This window comes from Siphateles boraxobius, unplaced genomic scaffold (assembly GCF_051911475.1).
Source record: "Siphateles boraxobius isolate OS27281-9 unplaced genomic scaffold, OSU_SipBor_1 68, whole genome shotgun sequence".
Lineage (NCBI taxonomy): Eukaryota > Metazoa > Chordata > Actinopteri > Cypriniformes > Leuciscidae > Siphateles > Siphateles boraxobius.
Window position 1 is genome coordinate 13,367,241 of NW_027509195.1, and position 25,630 is coordinate 13,392,870.

Consider the following 25,630-nt stretch of genomic DNA (forward strand, 5'->3'; position numbering starts at 1 on the left):
TAACATTTAAAATCTTAATTATTTTATAATTTTACCAATAAGTCCTTTTTGAAAGGCACTTACAAGCATTACATCAACATATTTTTTCTCTGACTGCTGCACCATGTGCCCCTTCAGAGTCTTGAACAAACTGAATTTGAATTAAAGTTAATTTTATTTAGGCAGAACTCACATTTGTTTTTCTTACTCTCATGTTATGATTTCTTTATTTCAATGACAATGCATGGTGTTCACTATCAGGTTCAGTAGCAGTTTTGCTTTAAAATTGTAAAAAACGATACCACTGAGCCAACTCATCTTACACCTATGAGAACTAAATTGTTGCGTTTAAACCAAGTGCATTACTGTCAATTATGAATAAATAATTATACATGGTAATTACACCAAGCTACAAATGCTGTTAATAAGAGATTTTTGCATTTTACCCATAATAATAATACTTCAATTCCAGAAGTTAAACAAATGACAACAAAGAGAAAGGGAAAAGTACAATGTATGAAAGCCTTTTTATTTGCAAATTAGTACAAAGTTTTTTTCCTGTGTTAAAAATAGAACAGCATTAGTTACATCCTCTACTGTCTGGTTACACTGTGTAGTAGTGTATTTGGGAAAGACAGAAGAGGGCAGAGCAGGCCCAAAAAAAGACAGAGCAATATTTACACAGTCTCTCTCTGCCCCCTCCCCATCTTAAGAAACGGTGCAACATTCAGGCATTTCACATCATTTTAAACATTCTCCACCCCATTTCTACTTCAGCAGCAGTAAGATACAGCAAGTCCAAGATCAGTATTTCACTTGAACACTGCACATATTGAATCATGTCTAGGAATGTGTTCCTCTAAAAAGGGAGAAAGAGCATTAAAATGAACACAATGGAGCTTGGTGCTATTTCACTCGTCACAATATACTAAAATGGCTGCCATTGTATGTGGCAGCCATCCTGCCATTAAGAAAATGCTTTTTAGTATGGTCATAGAACTGATTATTGTCTTCTCTCATCACTCTGTTCTCATGTGGTTAATGCTTAATCTCATTATCTGATACCAAAAAACAAGATGGTAAAAAAGATAAGTTCTAACCACTCTTATAAATAGATAAGAGCTGCTAGCCATACAATTGTTCTTTAGTGATAACTGGCCACACATCATTTCCTCATGGTAAAAATGATTGCTTTTTGCTATGCCTCTCGTGTTTTAACAAGATTTGAGCACCCTTGCTCGACACACAACAGCTGCACAATCTTTAAGACCAGTGGGTCTTATGAAAGTTTAGCCATACCAATGCCACAAACCCTTTGAAAAATGCACAAACATTAAAAAAAAGAAAGACCCCAAAAAAAATACAGAATTGTTTTGACCAATGCTACTTCATGATTTGAAGAGTAGTTTAAAAATAAAAATTATACAACAGTTCTCTCATCAAATTTATTAACTAATATTTACATGTGTAAACCATGGCTAATAATTGACTGAGTCACATGTATTTCTGTTGACTTGCATGGAAATTCCCCACATAATCAGATGGAAATGGTTTTCCTGGTTGCCCTGAGCGACCAGAAATCTGGCTTCATTGGTTTAAGGGACTATAGTTGTCAAAGAAATAATCAAGGCTTTTGCCTTGCAAGTAAAAAGTGCAGTAAAAAACACTTAAGACTAATTTGTATGGAAAATGGGGACACCTTTGGTTTAATTTCTTACCAAATCATAAGCCAAAATGCAGGATGCAAAAAAAAATTATAAAAACAATAATCAGCGGAATGCACATGCAGACAAACTTAACTTACACATAGAAAATGAACCATGTTTTTAATCTCTGCTACTGTCTAATAAAACTAAAGAAGTCTCTCAGTGCATTTTAATAATTCACTTTCAATTCTCAGGACACCAAATGTATGCATTTGTCCTGTCCCAGTACTAGCACATCCAAAATATATTGATATGGCTGTATTAAAAATAGGCCAAACCAATGCACACATTTGTGTGGGTTCTGCAGGGCTAGACTGGATACACTAATGTTTCGTCATACACAACGTACAGTAACAACTACTGGTCAACATAATCTCAGTGAAACCTGTAAACTGCTCACGGCTCTACAACACAAACACTTTTCAATACAGGAAAAATAAAAAAATATACACATCTAGTAATAAAAAGCAGCCCTATCCATCACTTTGTCAGCACAGAAGGGAACCAAACATTAAATGTGTTCAACATCATCTGCTGCATTTAGATTAAAATGACTTTGGGTGATTCGTACTGACGGCTTAGCTAAAACACACCTGGAATACAGGTAGTAATGAACCGTTTTAAATATTCATTCAGGATTTAAGTCCAGGAAACAGATATGATGTCACAGCGTGTGCCAAGGAACATTTCTCTCATGTTTAATAAGGCAGGGCTGGAATGAGAACATCTCTTTTCTCTGGCTTGCTGCCCTAGGAAGGGAACGTAAACTACACCAAAACCAAAACGTCTGTCAGTAATCAATATAATCATATTATTATAGTATAAGTTAGTCAAAGCTTTTCTTGTATATTAAAATGTATGACCACGTCTCCTCTTTAAATTATCTCAAAGCCAAGTTTTATACAAATTGTTAGAAATTTCACTAATAAATAATTGATTTCAATATTAAAAAGAGATCCCAACCCCCAAACCCAGAGATTAATTTCAGACGTATACAGCATTCATCTTGAAAACACAACCACTCACAGAAACATAGCATCAAGGTTCAATGCGGTTTCACCCCAAAATCAAAAGAAAATAAATTATGTTGCAAAAAGAAAGTCTATTTATAAACATTATTTGCATTGTGAGATTTTGAGACAAATAAGCACACTCCCCCTCCTAAATTCTCTTTAATTTAATGTGAAGGGGGAAAAAACGACAATTAAAAAAAAATTAAATTACATTCATTAAATTACGTAATGCTCCTAAAATAAAACCAAAATGGTTATTTTCAATGTTTAAGTTTTGCTCTTTAATCAAATCTCTGAGAATTCTTTTGATTATGGGGTGAAATACAACCTGAAGATTTCTTAACAGCTTTCATAAGACTCAAACACTCAAACAGAGTTGTACACAAAGACACACTCCTTTCAGCAGGAAAGATCTAGGACTTTTTCTACCCAGACGACCACCTTTCGTTCCTCCTCTCGCCCTGCAAACATATTATTATTGTGAACTCTCTTACCTCTATCTGGCACACAGCTGAGAGTTCTTGGGCTGGGCAGACTGGCATTTTCACCATGAGCTTGTTACCACTCTCTCACACACACACCACACACCTTAAGGCAGGCCAAGTGAGCCACCTTTCGCTGTAAACAGCTTTTGTACTACCCTCCTGTAATTCTGTCTGAATTCATACACAGAAAATTCTGTATGATGTTCCACCAAAAGTACAAAATGCTCTGATGGAGCACCGGAGGCCTGTTGAACACCATAGGATCAGGTTTTAAACGATATCCTGTTCAGATGTGGTAAAAAGTGTCCACTCCCTCCCTAGTAAGTGTAGGGCCGTACACGAGAGGACACAAGAAATGCCATTCATGTCTGCAATTAACCTGCAGTGATACAGGTTAAAGGGCGATTGCTTTTGTGCTGGCCACTCTGACATTTTTCTAAATCTGTGGGCTGGTGTTTTCGTGTGTGTATGTTCAGTCCAGCTTCTCCAGAACAGAGGGCACGTAGACTAGGCTGAGCTCATTACCAAAGTCACAGACTATGGCTGCATTGTCCAGAACCAGAAGCTGCCTGACGCTCTGACCTTCGCTACTCTGTCCCAAGTACACCGTCTGCAGCAGGTCTCCGTAGTTCAGGTCCCAAAATGACACGCAACCTTGTCCTCCCGTCACCAGCAGGCTTTCAGAGATCACCCCCAGACTGGCCCCACACCCCACCTCCTGAAAAAGAGAGAGAAGAAAGAAATACATTACAGATATTGATATCAAATCATAATATGCTGATTTTGCTGACCAAATCATGCAGTCCTAACTCTCAAAATCACACACCTGTTGTATGGAGTACAGCTTTATGCCTGTGCTACGGTCCCAAATGCAAATTAGGTCATCCAACCCACTGCTAATGATACAGGAAGTTGTGCAAACCAATGAGGTGACATCACCACGGTGACCGTACACGTGGCTCACTCGGCTGCCTGTTAGAACGTCCCACACGCAGATGGCCCCGTCTTGGCCCCCACTGGCTAGAACCATGGTCTACAACACACAGGGATTAAAGTGAAAAAAAGTCTTCTGACTGAAATTTTTTTTCAGGCCAAGTCATATTCCTTTAACTTTATTTAAATAGTCGAGACCAATATCGTTTCAAGGGGAGATGTTTTAAACCGCTTTAATATTGCCAGTTTGCATATTTTAAAAGCTATTTTAATCTATGAAAAAAAATTACTTAGCTTGACAAATAATCAACCATCTACATAACTTTTCAGTGCATGTTTTTATTTATCTTATAAGACCAAACAATGCTAAATTATATTAATATATAGTTTGCCCTCAGCCAAAACGATTTGCCATTAAACAAAGTGAAGTTTCATAACTTTATATATTTAGGCTATTTAACTTTAACTGTGTAGCCTATTAGAGAGCTGACTAATGTTTGACTGAATTGTTTGCTTTATTTCTCATTGTATAGCTTCTTATAGCCTACATATTAGGCTACTTATACTTTTATGGATATTATTGATAATTAAAATTGACATTTAACAAAAAGCAACAGGGTTGTGTAATGTTATATATTCTAAAATATATAAAATATTCTTTATATATTTTACTATGCATTCTCTTGTATGTGTACATGCATAATAAAATAAAATGATACAACCCTGTCTCTGTTTGTTAAGTTTGTCAGTTTTAATGATCAATAATGTTTCATATTTTTAAAATGAAAACAAAAAGAAGCAGGGTTGTGTTTTATATTGCGTGTTGTTATAAATATATGGAGTGAAGATAATCAATGTGCGTTGTCTGAACCACATTTGTGTGGCCATATATAGGCCTAATATGTTTATGATAATATGTTCATTTATAAATGAAAAGAGGTGTTTTGTATATATTTCGTTTTATTGTTGATGAAAAGAGGCAGAGTTGTATTTTATACCATATTTCATTTTATTGTTGCCTAAAATATACATAAAGAGATAACCGGAGTAGCCAGAGCGAGATGAGTGACGAAACCAAGATCGCCGCGGATCCGTTTGCAGAATAACCGGACTCGCGTCCTCGGGAGTTCGTTCTCCCGAGTCGAACTTGCCAAGTCCGAACTATCAAGGACGCAAGTCCGAGGTTTGCGTAGCCTATTGGTATTGAGAAACGGCCAATATTGACCCGCGTTCTGTTTTCTATCATGCGCCGTGCACGTTTGCGTTGACGTAATATGCACGCAAACGCACCAGGGTTCGATAGAATTAAGTTGAACGTGAAACCAGACCAACGCTGCGGGGGGCGCAGGGAACAAACTCGCTCGGATTCGGACCGCAGCAAACCAGCTGTAGCCTGACATGCACTTCTCCAAAACTAAGATTAATTGAGTGAACACGGAGCAGTTTTTCCGTGAGCGGGAATTGAAAACCCGGACTGGATCATAAGCGAAGTGATTACAGAATGTTAGAGTGGAGAGAGGAACGTGGTTTCGCTCCGATCCAGGCTTTATCACATCCCCCTCAGAAGGGTGAATACACCTCGTCTTGCCTTAATTTAAGACCTATTCAAACTAAAATTAAGACATTTATCACACTATTTGAGAAATGAAAGCGTATTTACGGCCTTAACATTATGAAAAGTGAATTTAAGACATTAAGGATGTCATAGACTCGCTGCAATTAACGGAAATCCGTCGTAGCGACGGAGAACTTTAATCCCTGAACACAGCACATTTTAGTTGAACAAAAATATCTCTGTATGCAAAATGAGATTTGCGCATTTGAATTTTTGTGCAATTTAAGTTTCTGTGCAATTCTTTTTTTTTCTTTTACAATTATTTTTATTTATCTTTTTTTTTATCTTCTAATATCTGTTTATTTATCTGTCAGTCTGTCTGTTCAGTTAATTCACAGTATTTGAAATGAAGAGATATGAATGGCATTCTTGGTGTACGTGTGTGATCTAGTGATGTGATTCTGACCTGGTCTATGTAGATGGCAGTTATACCACCTGAGTGGCCCTGCAGGGTGAAGAGGCAACAAGAATCCTCCAAACGATACACCTATAAAAGAAGAATATGAAATAAACAACAAACTAAAGCATGAGTTAACTGTAGGCCTACAGATAATCTGTGCCCACAGGAAGCTCTGCTGAAGACATTCACAGAAGCACCACAGATCATCCTTACATGTTTACTAAATATGCTGTGTCTAATAATGTTTTCAGTAACCTGAGCATTGTGTTCTCTGCTATATTTAACATGTTTTATCATTTTTAAAACCAGTCAACAAACTATTCCTTATGTAATGTGTGTGTCCCTTACTCTGACTGTATGGTCCTGGCTGCCGGTGACGACCCTGCCGGCGGCTGCTTTGAGCACAGTGATGGGTTTCTGGTGGGCACACTGCACTGAGCGGGTCAGCTGACAGCTGATCACATCCTCGCTGCTGTAACAGGGGGAGGGGGGCAGACTGCCTCGGCCTGGGGGTCCTGACACACAAAACCAGGGAAATTGCTTAAAATGCCTCTTCACATTAGACCTTCACTTTCCCCTTTGAGTAACTGTCAGAGTTTATCTTCCTATTTTTAGGGTTTGAAGATTTCTAAAAAATAATTTTATACAAATCACAAAAAGAAACAAAAAAAGTTTACCTGTAAAAAATTAGTACAAACAAATAAATGTATCTTCCCTATATAAAAAAATTCACCTCCAAGACTTTATTTGCACGACTATTCCAGGCCTAGATATTACACTATATTCCCTAATTTTTCCATGTTTTACAAGACTGTGGGAACACTGTATTTTAATATGCTTTTTCGAATATTTTGACGACTCACCGCGATATTGAAGCAACCCGAGAGGCTTGTTGATCTCCACAGTGAAGAAATCCAGTGAGCCATTTAAACGGGCCGCCACAATTCTGCAAATGAAAATATCCCCGTTAGCAGGAAAAAGTTGAGTGGTTGTGTCTGTGTGTGAGCTTCAGGTTGTTGTGAACACACCTGTTGTTAAGAAAAGCCAAGGCAGTGATTCCAGATAATCCATCTTCATTACAGCATCGTAATGATCCTTCTACCGCATCCCACAGCTGAAAGGAGAAAGAGAAACATGAAATTAGGAGGACAGGTTAATGTACATTGATGGTTCAAAATGTTATCCATATAAAAGCCCTCTCTTTCTCTCACCTCCAGTTTGCCGCTGCTGCGGCCCGTGGCAATGAGGTTGCCCCTTAGCTCCATGGCCCATACTGAGCTGTCCCAGTCGCCACTGCTCTTCGAGGGATGCTCTGGTGGTAAGACAGGCTGGTCCCCAAGGCTACGTCGCCTTTGCTGTGAAGCTGGAGAAGATGGGGGAAAGGCCAGTGTTGGCGAGGGCTCATGCTCCTGGTACGCTTTCTCCACCAGTCCCCCAAAGTCAAAGCCAGAGCTGTTGACCACAGCATGTGATGGGGGCAGAGGCCCAAAGTTAGTGTCGATGAGAGGGGTGAGGTCTGGCTGGTCCCCAAACAGTGCAGGGTGTGCAGGAGTGGTCCTCCTCCTTATTGGAAAAATATCTACATCTGGCCCTCCCATAGCTCCTCCTGGTTCCCGAAAGTCTGCTCCCAGGAAGCCCTCGGCCTCACAAGCACTTATGTGATCCCAGCCGTCACGATGCTCCCAACAACCACTGCTGCTGCTGCTCCTGCGCAGACTTACAGTAGATACACACACATAACATTTACATTTTGTTTTACATGTAATATTATTAAAGTTTTTAAAAAACTTTTGCTGATAATTTACTCACCCCCATGTCATTCTTTCTTCAGTCGAAAAGAATTTAAGGTTTTTGATGAAAACATTCTGGGATTTTTCTCCATATAATGGACTTCATTGGATACCAAACGGTCCAAGGTCCAAATGACAGTTTCAGCGCAGCTTCAAATGGCTTTAAACGACACCAGACGATGCATAAGGGTCTTATCTTGCGAAACGATCGGTCATTTCAAAAATAAATAAAAAAGTTTAAGTTTTATAAGCACAAATGCTCGCCTTGCTCTGTTCTGTGATGCACGTTCGAGACTCTCCTGTTCGAACTCGTTCATCAAAATGAACAAATCTTTTTTCGAGTAATTTCGTTCGTTGAAAGAATGAAGTCCCAATGAAGTCCATTATATGGAGAAAAATCCTAGAATGTTTTCATCAAAAACCTTAATTTCTTTTCGACTGAAGAAAGAAAGACATGGACATCTTGGATGACATGGGGGTGAGTAAATTATCAGCAAAAGTTTTTTAAAAAGTGAACTACTCCTTTAACAATAAATAATATCACACATATAAACATTATACATATATAAACAAAGGTCTGTGGTCAGTAAATTTATTTTTTGAAGAAATTGATTCATGAAGAAAACGCATTCATTATGCATTCATTTAAAACTGATCAAAAGTGATGAAAAGTAATACATTTTATTTCAAATAAATGCTGTTCTTTTGAACTTTCCATTTATCAAAGAATTTCTGTTACCACAAAAATATTAAACGGCACTATTTTCCACATTGACAATATATATATATATATAAAAAAAAAAAATCCTGACCCCCAAATCGGCATATTTTAATGATTTCTGAAGGATCATGTGACACTGAAGACTGGAGTATTGATGCTTTGCATCACAGGAATAAATTACATTTTTAAAATAGACTAAATCTCTCTCTCTCTATCTATCTATGTATATTAAGGAAATATTTATGCATTTCCTTACCCATTGTTAGGTATAACAGTAAGACAGTCTCCTGTTTGTGCGTCCCACACACGGATCTGTCCCGCCAGGCAACAGCTGGCCAGCAGCATGCCATCACTAGCCAGACACTCAATGTCCTGAGGAGAGGTGCCAAAGGTACTTTTATATATCTCAGAGTTCCTACATAGAAGAAACGTAATTGCATGTTGACTCGACTCTCACCATGCTGTGGCCTCTCAGCAGCAGAGGGGAAATTTCGCTGATGGGCGGAGAGTAACCGTACTCGTCACAGGGCAGGTCTCCACGGCGACGGCGACCATGGGGCACCCCGTTCTGCCCGTAGTTACGAGGGCAAAGGACACGATACAAACAGAAGAGTAAGAGCACTAACACCACACCGGCGAAAAGTCCAAGAGCTGCCACCCTGTACAAACACACACATTATAATAAATGATGTTAACACAGAATAATAAAAATTATAGTACAAACTACCTATTGGTCCAAATGATGCAAGATGGGGGCCTGTTTGAGAAACCTGTCTTTTATTTTTCCCCAACTCTGTTTGATACTGTACTCCCTCAGAAATTACACACTTTAATGAATGAATGATTCACTGTAAAACCAGTCTCTCTTGAAATTCCAGTTCACCCACCTCCACAAAAAGGAAATCAAAGGTAAGCATTACATCCAGAAAGTTGGACTACATCTAAGCATATGCTCACATTCTTGATCAGTCCTCACAGGATAAATGCAGCACAGAAAACAAAGGAAACCCAGCCAGGGGGCCAAGAGAAGCATTAGTGGGAGGGGCCACATTTTAGAGCAAACTGACCTACATTTATAGGTCTTTATATAATATATAAATATATAGATATGTCTGATATATATATATCTGATGTGTATCTAACAACCATAACGGCCTCATAGATAAGAGTGAGGCCTTTGAAAAATGACCTTGAACACCACATTCAGAGTGTGTTGTTTGTGAATAAGAAAGACTATTGTTTGTCTCTGCAGTTACATATTTGGACCTCCAGCGTGTGCTAGCATGAGATATGAATGAGAGTGCATAGTTAACCAGTAACAGTTTTCCCCCCATGTATATATGAAGAATGTAAGCATTTGTTTGTCTAGACGAATAGTTTGACCATGAGGTTTGTTCACAGAAAAACCACAAAGGAAAGCAGTAGTACAAGCTTTCTGAGAAAAGTCATTGAGCAACTTACAGCTTAACAATGAATGACCACTGTCTGATCTATATATATATATATATATATATGTATAATTTGGTGGGAAAAAGAAATTGTTTTGGAGAAAATTTTTTATTTCTTAATGTGATTTCAAGGTATCAATGTGAATCAAGGTAAAGACGATTACAGTGACAGGAGTTGTACAGTAAGCATGTACGAGTCCGATCTTATTAATGCAATCAACATACTGATCGCAAATTGTATTATGCACATTCACATTGTTTCCACACACATTCAGGACAATGTTTTTATCTATCATGTGTATGTTGCTGTTTAGTAATTCTGAATGGATCAGTGTACAGTAGTAAACAAACGCAGTCAGGTCAAGGAGGTTGGTTTAGGGATTTTTTTTGGCATCTCCATGTGATCCTGTTCAGTATCGCAACTTGACATGTCTAAAATGTAAACAAGCTCTAAACAAGCTCTTTGATGTTGCACTGTACAAATACTGTATATAGAATTCTGAAAAGTTTAGTTCAGTAATTATTTTTTTAAATTCCTAAACTTGTGAATGAGTTACACTAATAAAAGCAGGTATTATGGTATATGGCCAAATAGCTGAAGTGAGACACTGACTTGTAGAGTGTGAAGTCTGTCTGCAGATCGGAGGTCTTGATGCTGGGAGGAGGAGCGTGGTGTGTGTCCTGGGGGTGACGTGTGTCTATGGCTTCTTGTGGGCTGAGATGGAGCGTGACGGGGATGACTGGAAGAATGCTAATGTACCTGAGGGAATCAGAGAGGAAAATAAGTATGTTACATACAGATAAACTGAGATTGATAAGAGAGGGCCTGAACTCTAATTAATTATCATGAGGTGAGAAAGTAGCACACCTCTTTGCAAGAGTGATATTGTAATAGCTAAAGAGTGAGGGCCAGTGACGGAAGGAAAGCCGCCTCCATAGCTCCTCATCCTCAGGGCCCCAAGTAATCTGGGGACTGGAGACAGGGGCAACTCCTGGGCGGGCTGCTCGGTGGCCATGGGATTGGTTCTCGGGTAGAGGGGTGGGTTCAGGGGCAGGGAGCACACTCAGTGTGCTGGTTGGGTCTCCACCAGGAAATACTGGAGCCACGCCCAGGTGAGGAGGAAGCCCCGCCTCCCCAAGAGTGCTCTGCTCTGACACCTGGGCAGCAAGGAAAGTCCTAAGACCAGCAGGGTCCGTGTAGACTAAGATCCCAATCCAGATAACAGTGCCAACCTATTAAATAAATAAACAACACATTTAGATAGCATTAAAATGCTTCAATAACTTTCTTAATTCATTTAATTTAATTACCTGTAAGGGTCTATAAGATGTTTTAATGTTTTTGAAAGAAGCCTCTTATGCTCACCAAGGCTGATCAAAAATACAGTAAAACAGTAATTGTGTGTAATATTTAGGGCTGCACCGAACTAAAATTCTTTCTAGTCGACTAGTAGTCATTAATTTAAGCCATTAGTCGATTAATCGCATGTTTATATTAATTTAATTACTAAATATATACTGGGGGGAATTAATTATTAAACTATTTTTTTCTGAGTCAATGGCAGTTCACCAAGACTGCAGAAAATGCATCCAGTTTGTTGTCTTTATTTTACAAAAGCACAACGTTTTGTTATTATTGTGAGTTTACACAAATGAAAGTAGACCTTTTACAGGGTACATTTCGAATGATGTATTACTCTGTATGACTAAAAATGTCTGAGTATTTTTAGTTGTTTCTGCTGTTATCAGGAAATAAATGCAAGTGATCGCGTTGGCGCCTCCATGTCATCCAGTAAGCGCGCTAATACTTTATCTTCCACATTCCGAATAAACACTTGGGTATGTGCCTAATAATAGCACGCATTTATCTAGCTACGCAGAATGTTACAATGCACCGTTAATGTGAGTAATTTTTACCATGATAATCCGTTGTGCCAGGCGAGTACGGGCTAAGAAGTAAACCACCCTGAGCCTCTTGGGCAAGCGCAGGTTCCGGAATGCAGGAGCCTGCAGGGTGATTGTGTGGGGAGAGGGGCGGGGCGGCGGAGGCGTCTCTCGTGGACGTAAAGGGCCCGGTTTAGATGGAGGCATCCCCGCTTCAGCCGGGAGACGCCTGTTCAGGTCAGCCAACTATATGTGTGAAGACATGAGAAGACAGTTTGGAGAGCTGACACAATAAAATTGAACAATAAGGACAAGACACTCAGATGAAGCAATGAATGATTCATGCATTTCTCATGAAATTGTAAAAGCAACTTTCCAGAATGTTCCATGTGTGGGTGGTTCTCACCTCCATGCGGCGGATGTCAATAGACAGCACAGTGGTAAAGAAAAACATCTGGAGGAAGAAATCGGACACCAAACCGACCACAGCGAACAGACAGAACTCCTAAAAAGAAGCAAAGGTTGTTTGCAATCGGCAACCAAAAACAAGTCATGTACTTGTTATTTAGAAGAGCTTCACCTGAATTGCTGGTACAAATGTGAAGTATCCTATGAGGATGATGCACAGTTCAGTGGCCATATTCTTCATGATAGACCAGCTCTCATTGCTTAGACCTTAAGGGACAAATTTTTTTTTTTTTTAAATATACCGACCTTTGATGGGGTAGATTACATTTAATTTGGTGTAATTTTAACATCCAATACTTTCTATGAAATATTTGATTGATTAGATGATAGATAGATAGATAGATAGATAGATAGATAGATAGATAGATAGATAGATAGATAGATAGATAGATAACTACACCGAATGGGTTTTACTTATATTCAAAAAACTAGGAGAGAAAAATTCAGTGTACATATTGTAACAGTGATGACATCATCTCTGACCTTGAGCAATACGCAGCTTGACTTCAAGGTCAACAGGCGTTGACACAACAGATTTGGTGAGGACAAGGACATTCTCCAAACCAATTACCACCACAAGGTAGGGAAATATTTCCCTGAAAAACAGCAGCAGATAAAACTAATAAACCTTTGAAAATCTATTAAAACTAACCAGAAAGTAAGAAAATAATAATTAATATAATGTTTGATGTGAAAAAAATACACCCATGTATAACAAATTGAATGTGTGCTGCGTCAGGAATAAATACACAAGCTCATTATTGAATAGATAATTGAATAGATGAATAGATAAAGTTGAACATAAATTTACTCTAGCTGACAGCAATTATTTTCAGAACGCTGAAGACTTGACCTTCCGCAGCCATGTTTTATCTAGGATCAACATGGTGTACGCATGTGGCACATAGATGGCGTCTAATTATTGACTGTAGCCTGGTGAACCAGGTGAACTAAGCCAAATTTGTTTGGAAGGCTTGAGCTCACACCACTGTGATTGTATGTCCATACATGCAACCTTATAGGCTGGCGGGAAACTATGCCTGCCCACTCAAACACTTCCTGGCAATGAAATTACCCTAAATCACTGTTATTATCGACAATTGGTTATACATCAACCTGCTCAAAGATCAAAAGTGAAATTTTAATTTCTAAAGGGATTAAGTAAATATCAGCCCAGTGATATGAATCATTCTAGTGGTATATGAATAAAGGTGTGTTTTAGCTGAACTCCTACCCTCCGTTCAGCGTGGGCGTCAGGCCAAACAAGGTGCAGAGTCCCACAGACATGAGCAGAGAGCTGAGAACCGTCACAACAGCAGCCAGCGCCAAGCCCCATTTGGACTTAACCATGTCGATCTTTCCTGTAAAGTAAGAGGGAAGGATCAAACGAGTGCAATTAAATTAACCAAAAGCATTTTACAATAACAAACTCATTAAGCTTTTGAACATCCATGTAAAATCCTGCTGGAATGTGGGTACGCAGACATGAGTTTGTGATGCTAAACGTGCTGTTCTGGGGATAATCGCCCGGCCAAACTGAAACACCTTTTGGCGAAATTCAGTCAGAAACCAAACAGCTATGCTAATCTGAAAGTTTTCTGCTGCCAACTCACTGCTTTGTCGGGAGTCCTGGCAATATGGCCAATTTCAACACTTTTTCATAATACTTCCTAATATCAAAGCTGTTAAAAATGACTGAAAATTCATTCACAATGTGTGGATACACATTCACTATTATTCTCATGCTGAAAAAAAATCTAATATTGATTATGCCTATGGTGGTTACGGCCATGCCTAATTTTATTAGAGATATATGAACCATCCATGGAGATCTGGAGAATGCCAGAAAACTGTGAATAATGTTTCTGGCGAGTACTAAGTCCACAATGATTCTGATCAATTGTTCTATTCCCATGAAGTACAATAACAAGAATGGACACAAATCAAGTCTCAACAATAAGGATTTCTGACGGCTTGTCTGGCTGGACTTATTTTAGTTGCTTTTTCTAGAAATAATTAAAAATAAAAGGCAGGGATTAATATTTACACTTTTGTTGGAAAACAATGGCATAAGATGAAAATCATACCAATTTGTTTGATGCATCCAATAATAGCACATCACAGCAGAATTTATAAGAATAATGTTCAATATGTTGCAAAAAAACACCAAATGTTTTCGAGGCAAAAAAAGAGACGAGTGCATATAATTATCCAACATATGAATATAAGCACTGGTAATATTTCTGTCAAGTTGCCCGAAACTCTCTTACACTGAAATGTTGATCTAAATGCACATAAAATACTGAAAGTATGAGGCCCAATAAATAAAAATTTCTGGAATCTTCTACAAGCATGTTAAGAGAAAATCATCAATTGTCTTAAAATCAATGAGACACAGTTATACTCTCTGTTCTAACTCAGCATGTACAATTGTAACAAATTACGTTCAACCATGTAGACACCAAACTTTTGACAGGTGGTGTACGTTCCAGAACAAAGTAAAGCAAATAAAACTCTTTCTCCAAATAACAGCTTACGGGTGGAGAAGTAGATATAAGCAAAGAGGATAATGTAGGTGGTGACAAGAGGGATGAGCTCAGCGATGCCAATCTCCTCTTTGAAATGAACGTGCACCATGTGGTCTTCACGCAGAGTCAAGTTCGCTGAAGGATGAAGCTGTTTCAGACGGGCTCGTAGACTAGCTACAAACCTGTTCAGAAACACACACAACCAAAAGGAAACAATGCGTTTAGAAACAATGCTTTGTTCACAACAAACATTATTAGGACTAGATGATCTAGATTAGAAGATATAGAAAATGCGATGGTTGTCTTAGCAAATAAAATTAGAATTTGAAATATTACAAAGGTTGACCTTGCATCATAGGAGCTTAGTGCAATTGTGATGGTGTATGTCACCACTCTCTTCCTGCCGTACAGGCTTACACCCGTCTGCTTCCCCGGGACACCAAAGAGTAAGTCTGAAAATCACACAGTAAAAATGGGATGAGAGCACAGACCCTAAATAAACTTAATTCAGGCCAGAATTAATTTGTATTTAGGCAGCTTCCTGCCTCTAAGGGTGGCTGAAGTATGAAGGCCTTTGGGTTCATGTTGGTGGATTGTCTTCAGGAGGTCTGGATCTGCATCAAACAGGTCACGCCGATTCTGCCAATAGTTGCCAGGGGATACCAGCAGGCAGCCGTGCTCTGGAAGGACCGCCTGCATGCGCCGCAACCCTGGCAACAGGTCCGTCACCTGCAAGCACAGCGCCTCCAAACTTCTAAGAAGAGAGAAGTGATGAAAACAGGAAAGAATGAGGTTGAAAAATGTGTGGTCAAAATTAGTCAAGATGTCAAAAAAGTCAGGGTGGAAAGCTTTGACCTGTCAGTGTAAACATGGTTTCTGATCTCCTCCAGAAGACTGAAAACGCGCCCAAGGGGAGAGCGGAACACGTCCACAGGAACCAGACTGTTGTCCCATGGCGAGACTGCTGCTTTGACCAACACCTGCTGTATGTAAGCCACCGGAGGACCCTGATACTGCAAGAAGAATTGATCAATTTAATGTGTCCTTGCTGAATAAAAGTATTAATTTATTTAAAAATAAATCTAAATGACCCCAAACTTTAACGGTAGTGTATATAAGTGTTGTCACGATACTGGAATTTCTAACTTCCATATAATACCTTGAAAAATTCCGATATTCTAAACCATTTTCAATACCATGGGGAAAACAATACATTTTTATTATCTCATAATTTTTGGATAATTTTGCTGCAATAGCTTACACAGCACAAGAAGGTTTTATTTTGAACTCTAAACTAAATTTACAAAAAAAGACAAGTAAACAGTCAGTAATAATATAAGCACAAATACACAATAGGCATTTTCTTTTTCAACTATTTACATTCCAAAACTGACCGTTTGTCTACACCATAATACTCGCCAAGATGGACATATTGACACAATTTTGTGTGCATTTGACCTTTTAAGTGCAATAAGCTACAAAAAAAAAAAAAAACTAAATTAGGGACTGGTAAGCTGTTTGAGTGGCGGCTTTATGTGCCCGCCACTTATATAGATCAGTGGTGCGTGTGCTTTTGGCGTGAGAGCAAAACCTGCAGGAATGAGTAAAATTATGTGCAATACCCGTAACCCCCCGCCGAAATTCAGGACCTGGCTTAACACCAACACTATTCAACCAGAGAGAATGAGACGAGTGAGTGACAGGAGGCAGATGTGTGTCAAACTGTCAATTTGCCATCAGAGAGAAGAGAGAGTGAGAACGAGCAGCTGGTATCGGTGTATCGATACTGCAGAAAAGGAGTATTGGAATCATTTATACACACATATATATATACACACACATATATATACACATGTATATATATATATAACATTTTTTTTATTTTTTTTCTGTTACGGCGTCCTGCCCTGGTGATTCCCTGTACTTTCAGTCCCGTGCTCTCTCTCCTGAGTACTGAGTGTCTCATACTTCAGCTCAGTATGGATCGTTATGCTCTGATTACATTCCACCTGTTCTGTATGAACTCTTGTCCCTAGGCTATATCTGCCTCATTAACTCGGCGTCCTGTGCGAAGTATTGTTTCACCCCGTGTTGCATGTCTGAGCCTTCTCTAGTTATCTCTGATTGTCTGTGTTACCGATTCAAGCCTGTTACTAACCATTCTGACTGTCTGCAGCCTGCCTAGCGATCTGTGCCTGTTCCCGGACTCTGACTCTCGCAGTCCGCCCTGAACCTAGCCTGTCCCCGGCTTTCCTGCCGTCTGCTACCCGTCCTGTATCAAGCCTGACTTCGAGCCTGAGTTTTTCCACCGCCCTGGGCCCCAGACTGGACCTTTCAAGATTATCTGCCTTGTGTTCACCTTTTCTGAAACGCTATATGTTTGCTTGAAGTCAGTCAATTAAATTGTTGCAAATAGATCTGCCTGATATGTCTGATTCGTCACAATATATATATAAATTTCAATATTTTTGACACTAGTCTATATTGTTGTGTATCAAACAAGCATTTCATGTTACCCAATCAGGGCGCTCCAAAAGATCGCCCTGAGACTCATGGGATGGGACCAAGTAATCTCGTATTCCAGTGGTGAACTCGACAGGCCCTGTTCCAGGCAGAGGCAGCTTCAGCAGAGGGTAACTGTAAAAGAAAGCATGATTACAGAATAACAAATCAATCTTTATTACCAACGTCAAGCTGCATTCTTCACAGACAAGATATCTCCAAACAGAAGGCTGGCTTTCTCTTATGACATAGAGCCCATACAAAGACTGTACCACAAATCATGTTTGAATGAAAAGGGTAATAATAATGCATTTCTTACTGACAGTCTTAAAGCATTCACTCAGTCACACACAGGTGGAGCAAAAATGCACCAGGAGGGAGCACAGATCAATATAATTTGTCATTTGCAACATCCTCAGGCTAGTAAGATTTCAGAAGGATAAGGTTACAAAAAGTAGATAACTATCGCTATACTTTCTAGGAAAAAGTGATTGCACAAGACAGCGCACAATACTGTCTGCAGCACAAACACTGAGGGACTGGGAAACCCTCCAGATGGACTTTCTGAGCAGCCCCTACTTCACACAAAAGAAACATCTGTCACTCCCCTTAAAATAGGTCTTGAAATGCCCTGAAAATCCCCCGCCCAAAACGGGAGTTTTAAAGAGAGGAGCACCGGCTGAAGGGAATCAGGTTTAAAACACATGACACTGTTGACATCAGGGTAACAGTCAGGGACATCAGAAGGCTGCTGTACAAACTACAATACCTGAGTGTCCTTTCCTAAACAGGCCTCAAGCTCTTTCCATGGCTTTTCATTAAAGAAATGTTTTCTCAAATCAAACTTAAATATTTCTGTCAGGTGGGCTGCAGCCTTGTGATAGCACCAGGGTAGATGAGTTCATTATATTTGCATTCACATCAATGCACAATTAATGTTCTGTTTATTATAAAAGCACACTGCAGTTATATCATCTGATGATTTAAATACTCTCAAATTATTTAAAGTTGGTTGGCCGTCTATGTTTTTATCATCCATCAGCTGGAAAAAATAGTTATGCGAGTGAATCCAATTAAACAATTTCTGTAATTATTGTTAACTTCTATATTCTCACAGAATTAGAATGAAATATTCAAGTTGTCATGAAATGAAAATGCACTGCATTTCATTTGACTTCTTCAATCATTTAGTCCTGTTAAACCCAACCCCTGAACAATCACATTCATTTTTGAGTGCAACACCCACATCCCAAAATCAAAAACAACTGATGGATAGAACCGAGTCTCCAGCCTACATTTTTTCTGCATCATTAAAAGTGAGCGAATGTTTGACTATTCCTTTTAACTCTAATTAGAATGATCAAATGTAACAATTTATTATGTCAGGTAAATGTATCATTACAATTTCATAATCAGTTCATAGATAAACAATACAAAACATCAAATGCTCTGGAATACAGAGGAGAAATGTTAACCCGACATTTAAGAAATACATGAAGCTGAGAGTCTCGACGACTCTCAGCCTCACGGGCTGTTCTGAGGTACAGAAAAGGCCCTGATCTTTTTGCTGCATTCCATTATATAGCCAGAACCTCTTTCACATGGGAACATGTGGCTAACAATGGTAATTTGCATTCAGAGGTCACATCTTTTGTGTGCAGAGGGCCATTTGCTTGAAAGTCATCCCCTTCTGTGTGCAAGATATTTCTAAACTCTTAAAGGGACAATGTGTAGTTTTTTTAGGCATTTTATTATCTAGAATCAATATTTTTATTCATAAATATGTCCTCAATGGTGTACAAATACCTCTGCCAATTATATGACTCATCCTCGTAAACGAAGAATTTATTATCTTTATATACATGTGACCATGTATATAAATGTAAACTTCCATGTAGTTCCGCCATCTTCAAAAACTATAATAGCAGATAGGGTCAAAAAGTACTAGGCCAACGCATTTCCACAGCGCGTTTTCATTCAGAGCCAGCGTCACGTGACTGAAAGCAGCAGAAACGGAGGAGCAGAGCAGTGAGCGGCGCTTGTCACTGCCCCGGCAAGTCAGTCAGTAATTCATACTTTAACATTCGTTTGTTTGTTGTAGTTTGTTTGAAATAACAAACCTGTTCACCCGAAGGAAAACTCGACGAAGTGCTATTAGAAGACATCCTGTCATAGCTTTTTGGTACATAAAAGCTACCATAGATGCAACACGCATTTGAAAAAGCGAGGCGCTGGAGAGCACAATTCGTTTGAATGCAAAATACAATTTCACCGCTAGATGGGAGAAATTCCTACACAATGAACCTTTAAGAACTTTATTACCTATTGGTTTAATTCTTTGGGAATGAGACATTTGTAACAGTCACACCGGGACATTTAAAACTATACCAAACATGTATAAAACTGTATGATAATTGTTCACATTAAAACCATATAGATTCTTGTGTTAGTTTGGGTGATCTCACCAAGAGTGGGTGGGAGTGGGGGTCGAGGGAAAGAGATGTATATTAGAATGATTCTGAGGTGCGCCTCGAATGGTCCACAAGAGTGAGTTCAAATGGTAATTTCCTTTGTAGCCCTCAGTTCTTCCAGTTTTTCCAGTCTTACAATAGTTATCGTCCCAGGTGTGAACGGGCCTTTACAATAAAAATAGTGTATAAGAATTGTGCAAAGAGATACATATAATTTTGCACCAACTCCATATACAGCCAGTAAACGGAGCAACTGAGTAATAACAATTTTATGAATTATCTTGTTTATTACTCTTTTACAGTAAACTTTAAGAATTACACCAACTGTTGAAGACATATATATACAATTTCTGCTCAGACAGAAACATCTTACTTATAATAACAAGTGCTATTGCAGTGATTATAATGACACATTTATAAAACCTCTTTAGATTTAAGAAATACAATCTTCACATTCTGCTTTTATAATCCATCCATAATCAGTAAATTGTGTTTACTTCAGAATATTCCTTTAATATTTGTCTTAAGGCTGAGCTATTCTGTGCAACTGCCCGGTACCTTCGCTTCTCCAGCTCAGAAAGAACTCGGGCATCTGAAGTGACAAGTAGTTGACATTTTCACAAAGCTTACTTCTGTTCCTCCAGACAGCTGGAGACACTGGACTGTTCTCTGAGAGAAATGTTCACACACTCACTCTTCTCCACATGGATTTTGTCCTTTATACAAAGCTTCAGAGATTTAATTCACATTTTACTGACAGAGGCAAAAACAGAAGGCATGAGAAAAACTTTCTCTCCTGCTCAGTGCTCCACTTTTGTGTTTGTGCTACACACAGTTCTCTTGGCACGATCTTGCTTTCGAATCAAACTGTGCAAAAACAACCGACCACAAGCCAGCTTCATTCGTTTGTGACCCTCTCTCACCTGAACACATCCCACCCACAGATAAGTTCATTTTCCTGACCCACAGAAGAACTTCAACATTGACAAAGGCCATCAAATCTGTGGCCCAGTGGTCACCTCGTCCCAGATTAGTTCACATCTCAATCACAATACTTCCCAATCCCATTACTTCCTGGTCTTATTAAAAATCATGAAGGATTCATCAGACTCACCAGCAGGTCAGGATGCTGGCAGAGGTGAAGAGAATGATGGGAACCGGGTAGGAGGCGCATAGCAAGCCATGCCGGTAGAAGGCGGCCGAGATGTTCTGCCGAAGCCGCTCTCTCACTGTCATCCTGGGGGGAGGGGTCAGCTGATGGCCATCGAGTCTGCGTGTGCGGCCAGGGCGAGGGCACCGGCGGGCATCCAGGGATCTGGGCAAACACAGCATGTAACTAAATGTGTGTGGACCTCATTTATTGTTTTGTAAAGTGATTTCAGTAGGACAAAATGGATGAGCTTTCATCTTGCTGATAAAAACCAAATGCTTTTTAGAGCAGTTGATGCATATTAAAAGCATTATCTATCTTATATCGTTCTCATGCAGCCACAGAGAATTATGGGAAAATTGTAACTTTTTTATTTTTTTTTTTGCTTCATAAACTGGCAATACGAGATGCGATTTAAAATAAAAGCTTTATAGTAAAAAAAATCCACATGCACTGCCAACATTCCCAATTAAAACATAATTATGATTCTGACTTGGCACAAGGCATCCCAAGCAGTAGGGCTTTACAATAAGGTTTGATTAATTTAACATTAGTTAATAAATTAGATATTTCAAAAACAAATTACAGAATGTATTAATCTGGGTTAATGTGTAAATACATTATTGATCATTGCTACTTCATGTTTGTTCATAATACATTAATGTAAATTTACACAATTATTAGAATGATGATAAAGCTGAAAATTTCACTTTGCCATCAGAGGAACAAATTACATTTTAAATGTATTAAAATGGAAAAACAATTATTTTACCAATCCCAAACCTTTAAACTGATTTTTTTTTAAATGCTAAATGCATTAACTAATGTTAACTAATTGAACCTTATTGTAATGTGTTACCAACTAAACTAACCTCCTTAAACACATCCCTGCTAACAGCAAGCTAGAGGGTCATTCTTTAGAAATCTGTTCAATTGAACCCTTTGCCAACAGAGGTGGATTCTGGACTTTTGAACTCTGACACCAGAGGGTTCAAGGGTTATACTAGTGGTCTATGCCTTACAAAGAGCTCTTTTTTGTCAATGGTGCCCCTGTGACTACACCACAGCGCGGAAACATTCCTCCCAGGAATTTACCTCCAGAGTGCCTACTGTTCATGCATTTCTATAAATATTACATTAAACATGATGACAGTACAATCTCACAGAGATGCTACACATATACTACTCAAGAGTGTTGGGAACTCATTAAGACATGATGCAAGAGATTTCATAAAAAACGGACTGAGAAAGAGAACTATACCAATGATATCAATACAATGTTCTCTTTTTATAAGATCCAAGCGCCTCTTTGCTGTCAAACCCACAGATATTATAACTTAAGCTGAGTTGAGAACATTTTTTACCAAAAGGATCAGGCTTCTTTGAAACTGAAACATCTCTAATGGGCAGCTTAATGGCGTTTTATACTGGAATGAGGATTCATATGGCTTAAATGAGCTGTTTACTCAAAAATAACATAAAATTGTATATATATATATATATATATATATATATATATATATATATATATATATATATACACAGGGCTCGACATTAACACTTTTCCGCAACAAGAGGATTATTTTAAAGATGCAAGTGAAAATTCAAAATGTGGAGTTTTTATATTTATAACACATGATACAGTTAAGCAACATCACACGACCAAGAGTGCTGTTTTCCTGAATACCATCATGATTGAAATATGACACTGATTTCATACAACAGTTTAATAATTCAAATCAAAGTCGCTTACATTTTAGATGCAATATTGTTTTTGTTCTGTTTCAGCAGCGAAAATAGTTCTAAACAAAGATCACAGCAGAACCATGGTTCAGTGTTTTGAACTAATCGGTTGAGTCAAAGATTCAATGACCACTCATTCTTTTTTATAATTTTTTTTAATAATGTGATTAAAACAATCACATAACATTATTTAATGCAGTTGTAGTTTTTCAGCAGAAATTATTTAATTTGATCAGCCCTAACAGGGGAAACCGCCTTATCCACCTTATTCTATTATAGTGTCTTATTATTATTAAATGTGCAGATATGACAATATGCAGATTTAAAAATGTCAAAGGTGATTGAACAGTGATGAGAATATTACTTCATAAATTATATAAATAACATTTACATTTAATAAAAAAAATCCGGACAAGCAACTTTTTTACTCGGACAAGTGAATGACAGATTTAATTGTCCGAAGGACAAGCACATGAAAAGGCTTAATGTCAGCCATGTATATATATATATATATATATATATATATATATATATATATATATATATATATATATGTATATATATATATACACACACACACACACACACACACACATTTGAGAGACATGAGAGTGAGTAAATTATAGAATTATTCCCATTTATCAGAGTTTAAAAAGTCTCTATCCCATTCCAGCACATAGGTTTTAGTCTCAATCTGACAGTCTCTTTCTCTCCACTGCATTCGCACACTCACTCTCTCTGTCTATTACCGAATCTGGGAGACTTTCAAGAGAACAGAGTCCAGAGACACCATTCAAAGCCTGAACATTCTGGCAAACCCAAAAGCTACCGAAAATAAACAGGCAATGACTTTTAATTCTTGAGGGATTGTGCTGCGCAGGCGGATAAACACGTGCGGCTGACAGACAGAACGGTTTGTGCGAAACAACCATGTTTGACAGTTTAATGACAGTTTAAAGTGCTGCGTAACACAATAATGAACCTCATTGGTTCTCGCACGTCAAGCGGACGTCCTTGAACTTCTGTTTACCACAACAACTGATGTGTTGATGAATGATTATGAATGTATGTGAATAAAAGCCGAACGAGTCTCTTCAGAAAATTTGGACTAAGCCGCTCAATTCATATGCATTATTTTTACGATCTCTTTATGAACTTTTAGAAGCATTAAAGTGGTAGTTGCGTAACTGTTAGGTGTCAACGGAGGGACAGAAAGCTCTCAGATTTCATCAAAAACATATTTATTTGTGTTCCGAAGATGAACGAAATTCTTACGGGTTTGGAACGACATGAGGGTGAGTAGCTGCTAAATAAAGACAGAATTTTCATTTTGGGGTGAGAAGTTAAGGAAAACTGAACGATTCCTGTGACAGTCAAACTCATATTTTTGCAAATCTTTGCTGAACTTAACCAGCGATACCTGTCAAGCTCATATTTGTGCAAAATGTTGGTCAAAACACATCCCGAAGAATCATACAATTGTTTATCATTTATAGCCAAAACATAATGATGATAGTGACTATTTCCAAAACATCTCATAGATAGGCTACTTAAAGTCGAAATTATACACAACAGTATAAACACAATAACAATCAAATTTGCATCAAATCCATTTGCACTAACACAACAAAAACTGCGATTTTTGCAGGTTTGCAGTTTAATAAATTAACATCTTGCTTACAAAGCAATGCTGTGGTATTACAATGGTGCAGGTGTACGAGACGGTAATACCATGGTACTTGTACTGAATGGTTTACATTACTAAAATGTAACTTCACAGAATAGGTAATAACGTTAGTACGTTTATGATAGGTAGTGCACCAACTACATACTAAGTTACATTGTAAAAATAAAATGTGCGGAGCTCAGGATGATGTAATTCCCACGTTTCTTCTGCCGTTATTGTCAGTCAATTAAATTGTACATTAGCATTAGCTGAGCTGAGGTCAGTCTAACAGAGCGTTAAAGCTATAAGCCGCTGAACAACATATAACTACAGTTTTGCATGAACTGTGTTAATGCCCTTTAATAGTATCCCTCAGATAGTATTTATTATCTTTGTTTTGTGCGAGATGAACCTGATACACGGTTCCATGATATTATCTTTAGCCGAACGGCTAACGCTTTAGCATTAGCAACAGTTCATGTATAAAGCACCTGGCTGCTAGTTAAATAGTATTGATTAGTTTGACGTACATATACATTAAACAGAATAAATGAGCTTATACATTTCATCCCCTCAATATGGCGGCAAGCTATAACGTTACACATTTATCTAGGAAGCGCTTTGACAGCATGTTACTGGACGAGCTAACATTAATAATGAACACTTCAACACTAAGTTAAGGGTCTGCCATGCTTCTAATTTAGCAACATAAGCAAACAAATAAACAAAAACAGCGTTCAAATCATCGCTTACCCTAATGACAGGTTCTACCCTTCCTCTCCGAGGGCTTGTTTTAACGGTGAGTGGCTCTCGTTCAGTTCCTGCAGGCAGGTGGCTGTAAGTCTCTACTGTTCTGCCTGCATCATGTCAGCTACAGTAAGCCACTACTATGCAATATGACCCCTCAACTTCAACCTCCAACAGAATAAAACTAAAAACGCGTCAATCTACGACCTCTTTTGGCCATAAGGGGAAATGTCAAACCTCTAAAACGCCGGACTCTAATGGCCACAACATGGAACAAAGTGGAGTTTACAGCAAAGACAAAAAAATAATACTTCTTAAATCGAATTATGTAAAAAGCGAAAAGTTAAGTAATTGCAGCATTGTATGAACCCGTTGTATTAT

The 25,630-nt window shown here is 38.4% G+C and overlaps 1 protein-coding gene across 1 annotated transcript; it reads right to left on the minus strand.

Annotated features, from left to right (window-relative positions):
* Positions 1–487: 487 nt before the first annotated feature.
* scap (SREBF chaperone) lies at positions 488–25,396 on the minus strand. Its single transcript, XM_077214960.1, has 23 exons — positions 25,256–25,396; positions 21,058–21,258; positions 17,487–17,607; positions 15,826–15,983; positions 15,516–15,724; positions 15,317–15,422; positions 14,980–15,152; positions 13,677–13,803; positions 12,926–13,038; positions 12,555–12,649; positions 12,381–12,479; positions 12,008–12,220; positions 10,959–11,323; positions 10,704–10,850; positions 9,100–9,301; positions 8,899–9,014; positions 7,343–7,847; positions 7,160–7,245; positions 6,995–7,077; positions 6,480–6,646; positions 6,138–6,218; positions 4,010–4,216; positions 488–3,901 (listed from the first exon to the last, which is right to left on the minus strand). Exons 2-23 carry the CDS (start codon positions 21,177–21,179, stop codon positions 3,656–3,658), a joined length of 3,741 nt encoding a protein of 1,246 aa, XP_077071075.1. The 5' UTR covers positions 21,180–21,258; positions 25,256–25,396; the 3' UTR covers positions 488–3,655.
* Between the last annotated feature and the right edge of the window lie 234 nt (positions 25,397–25,630).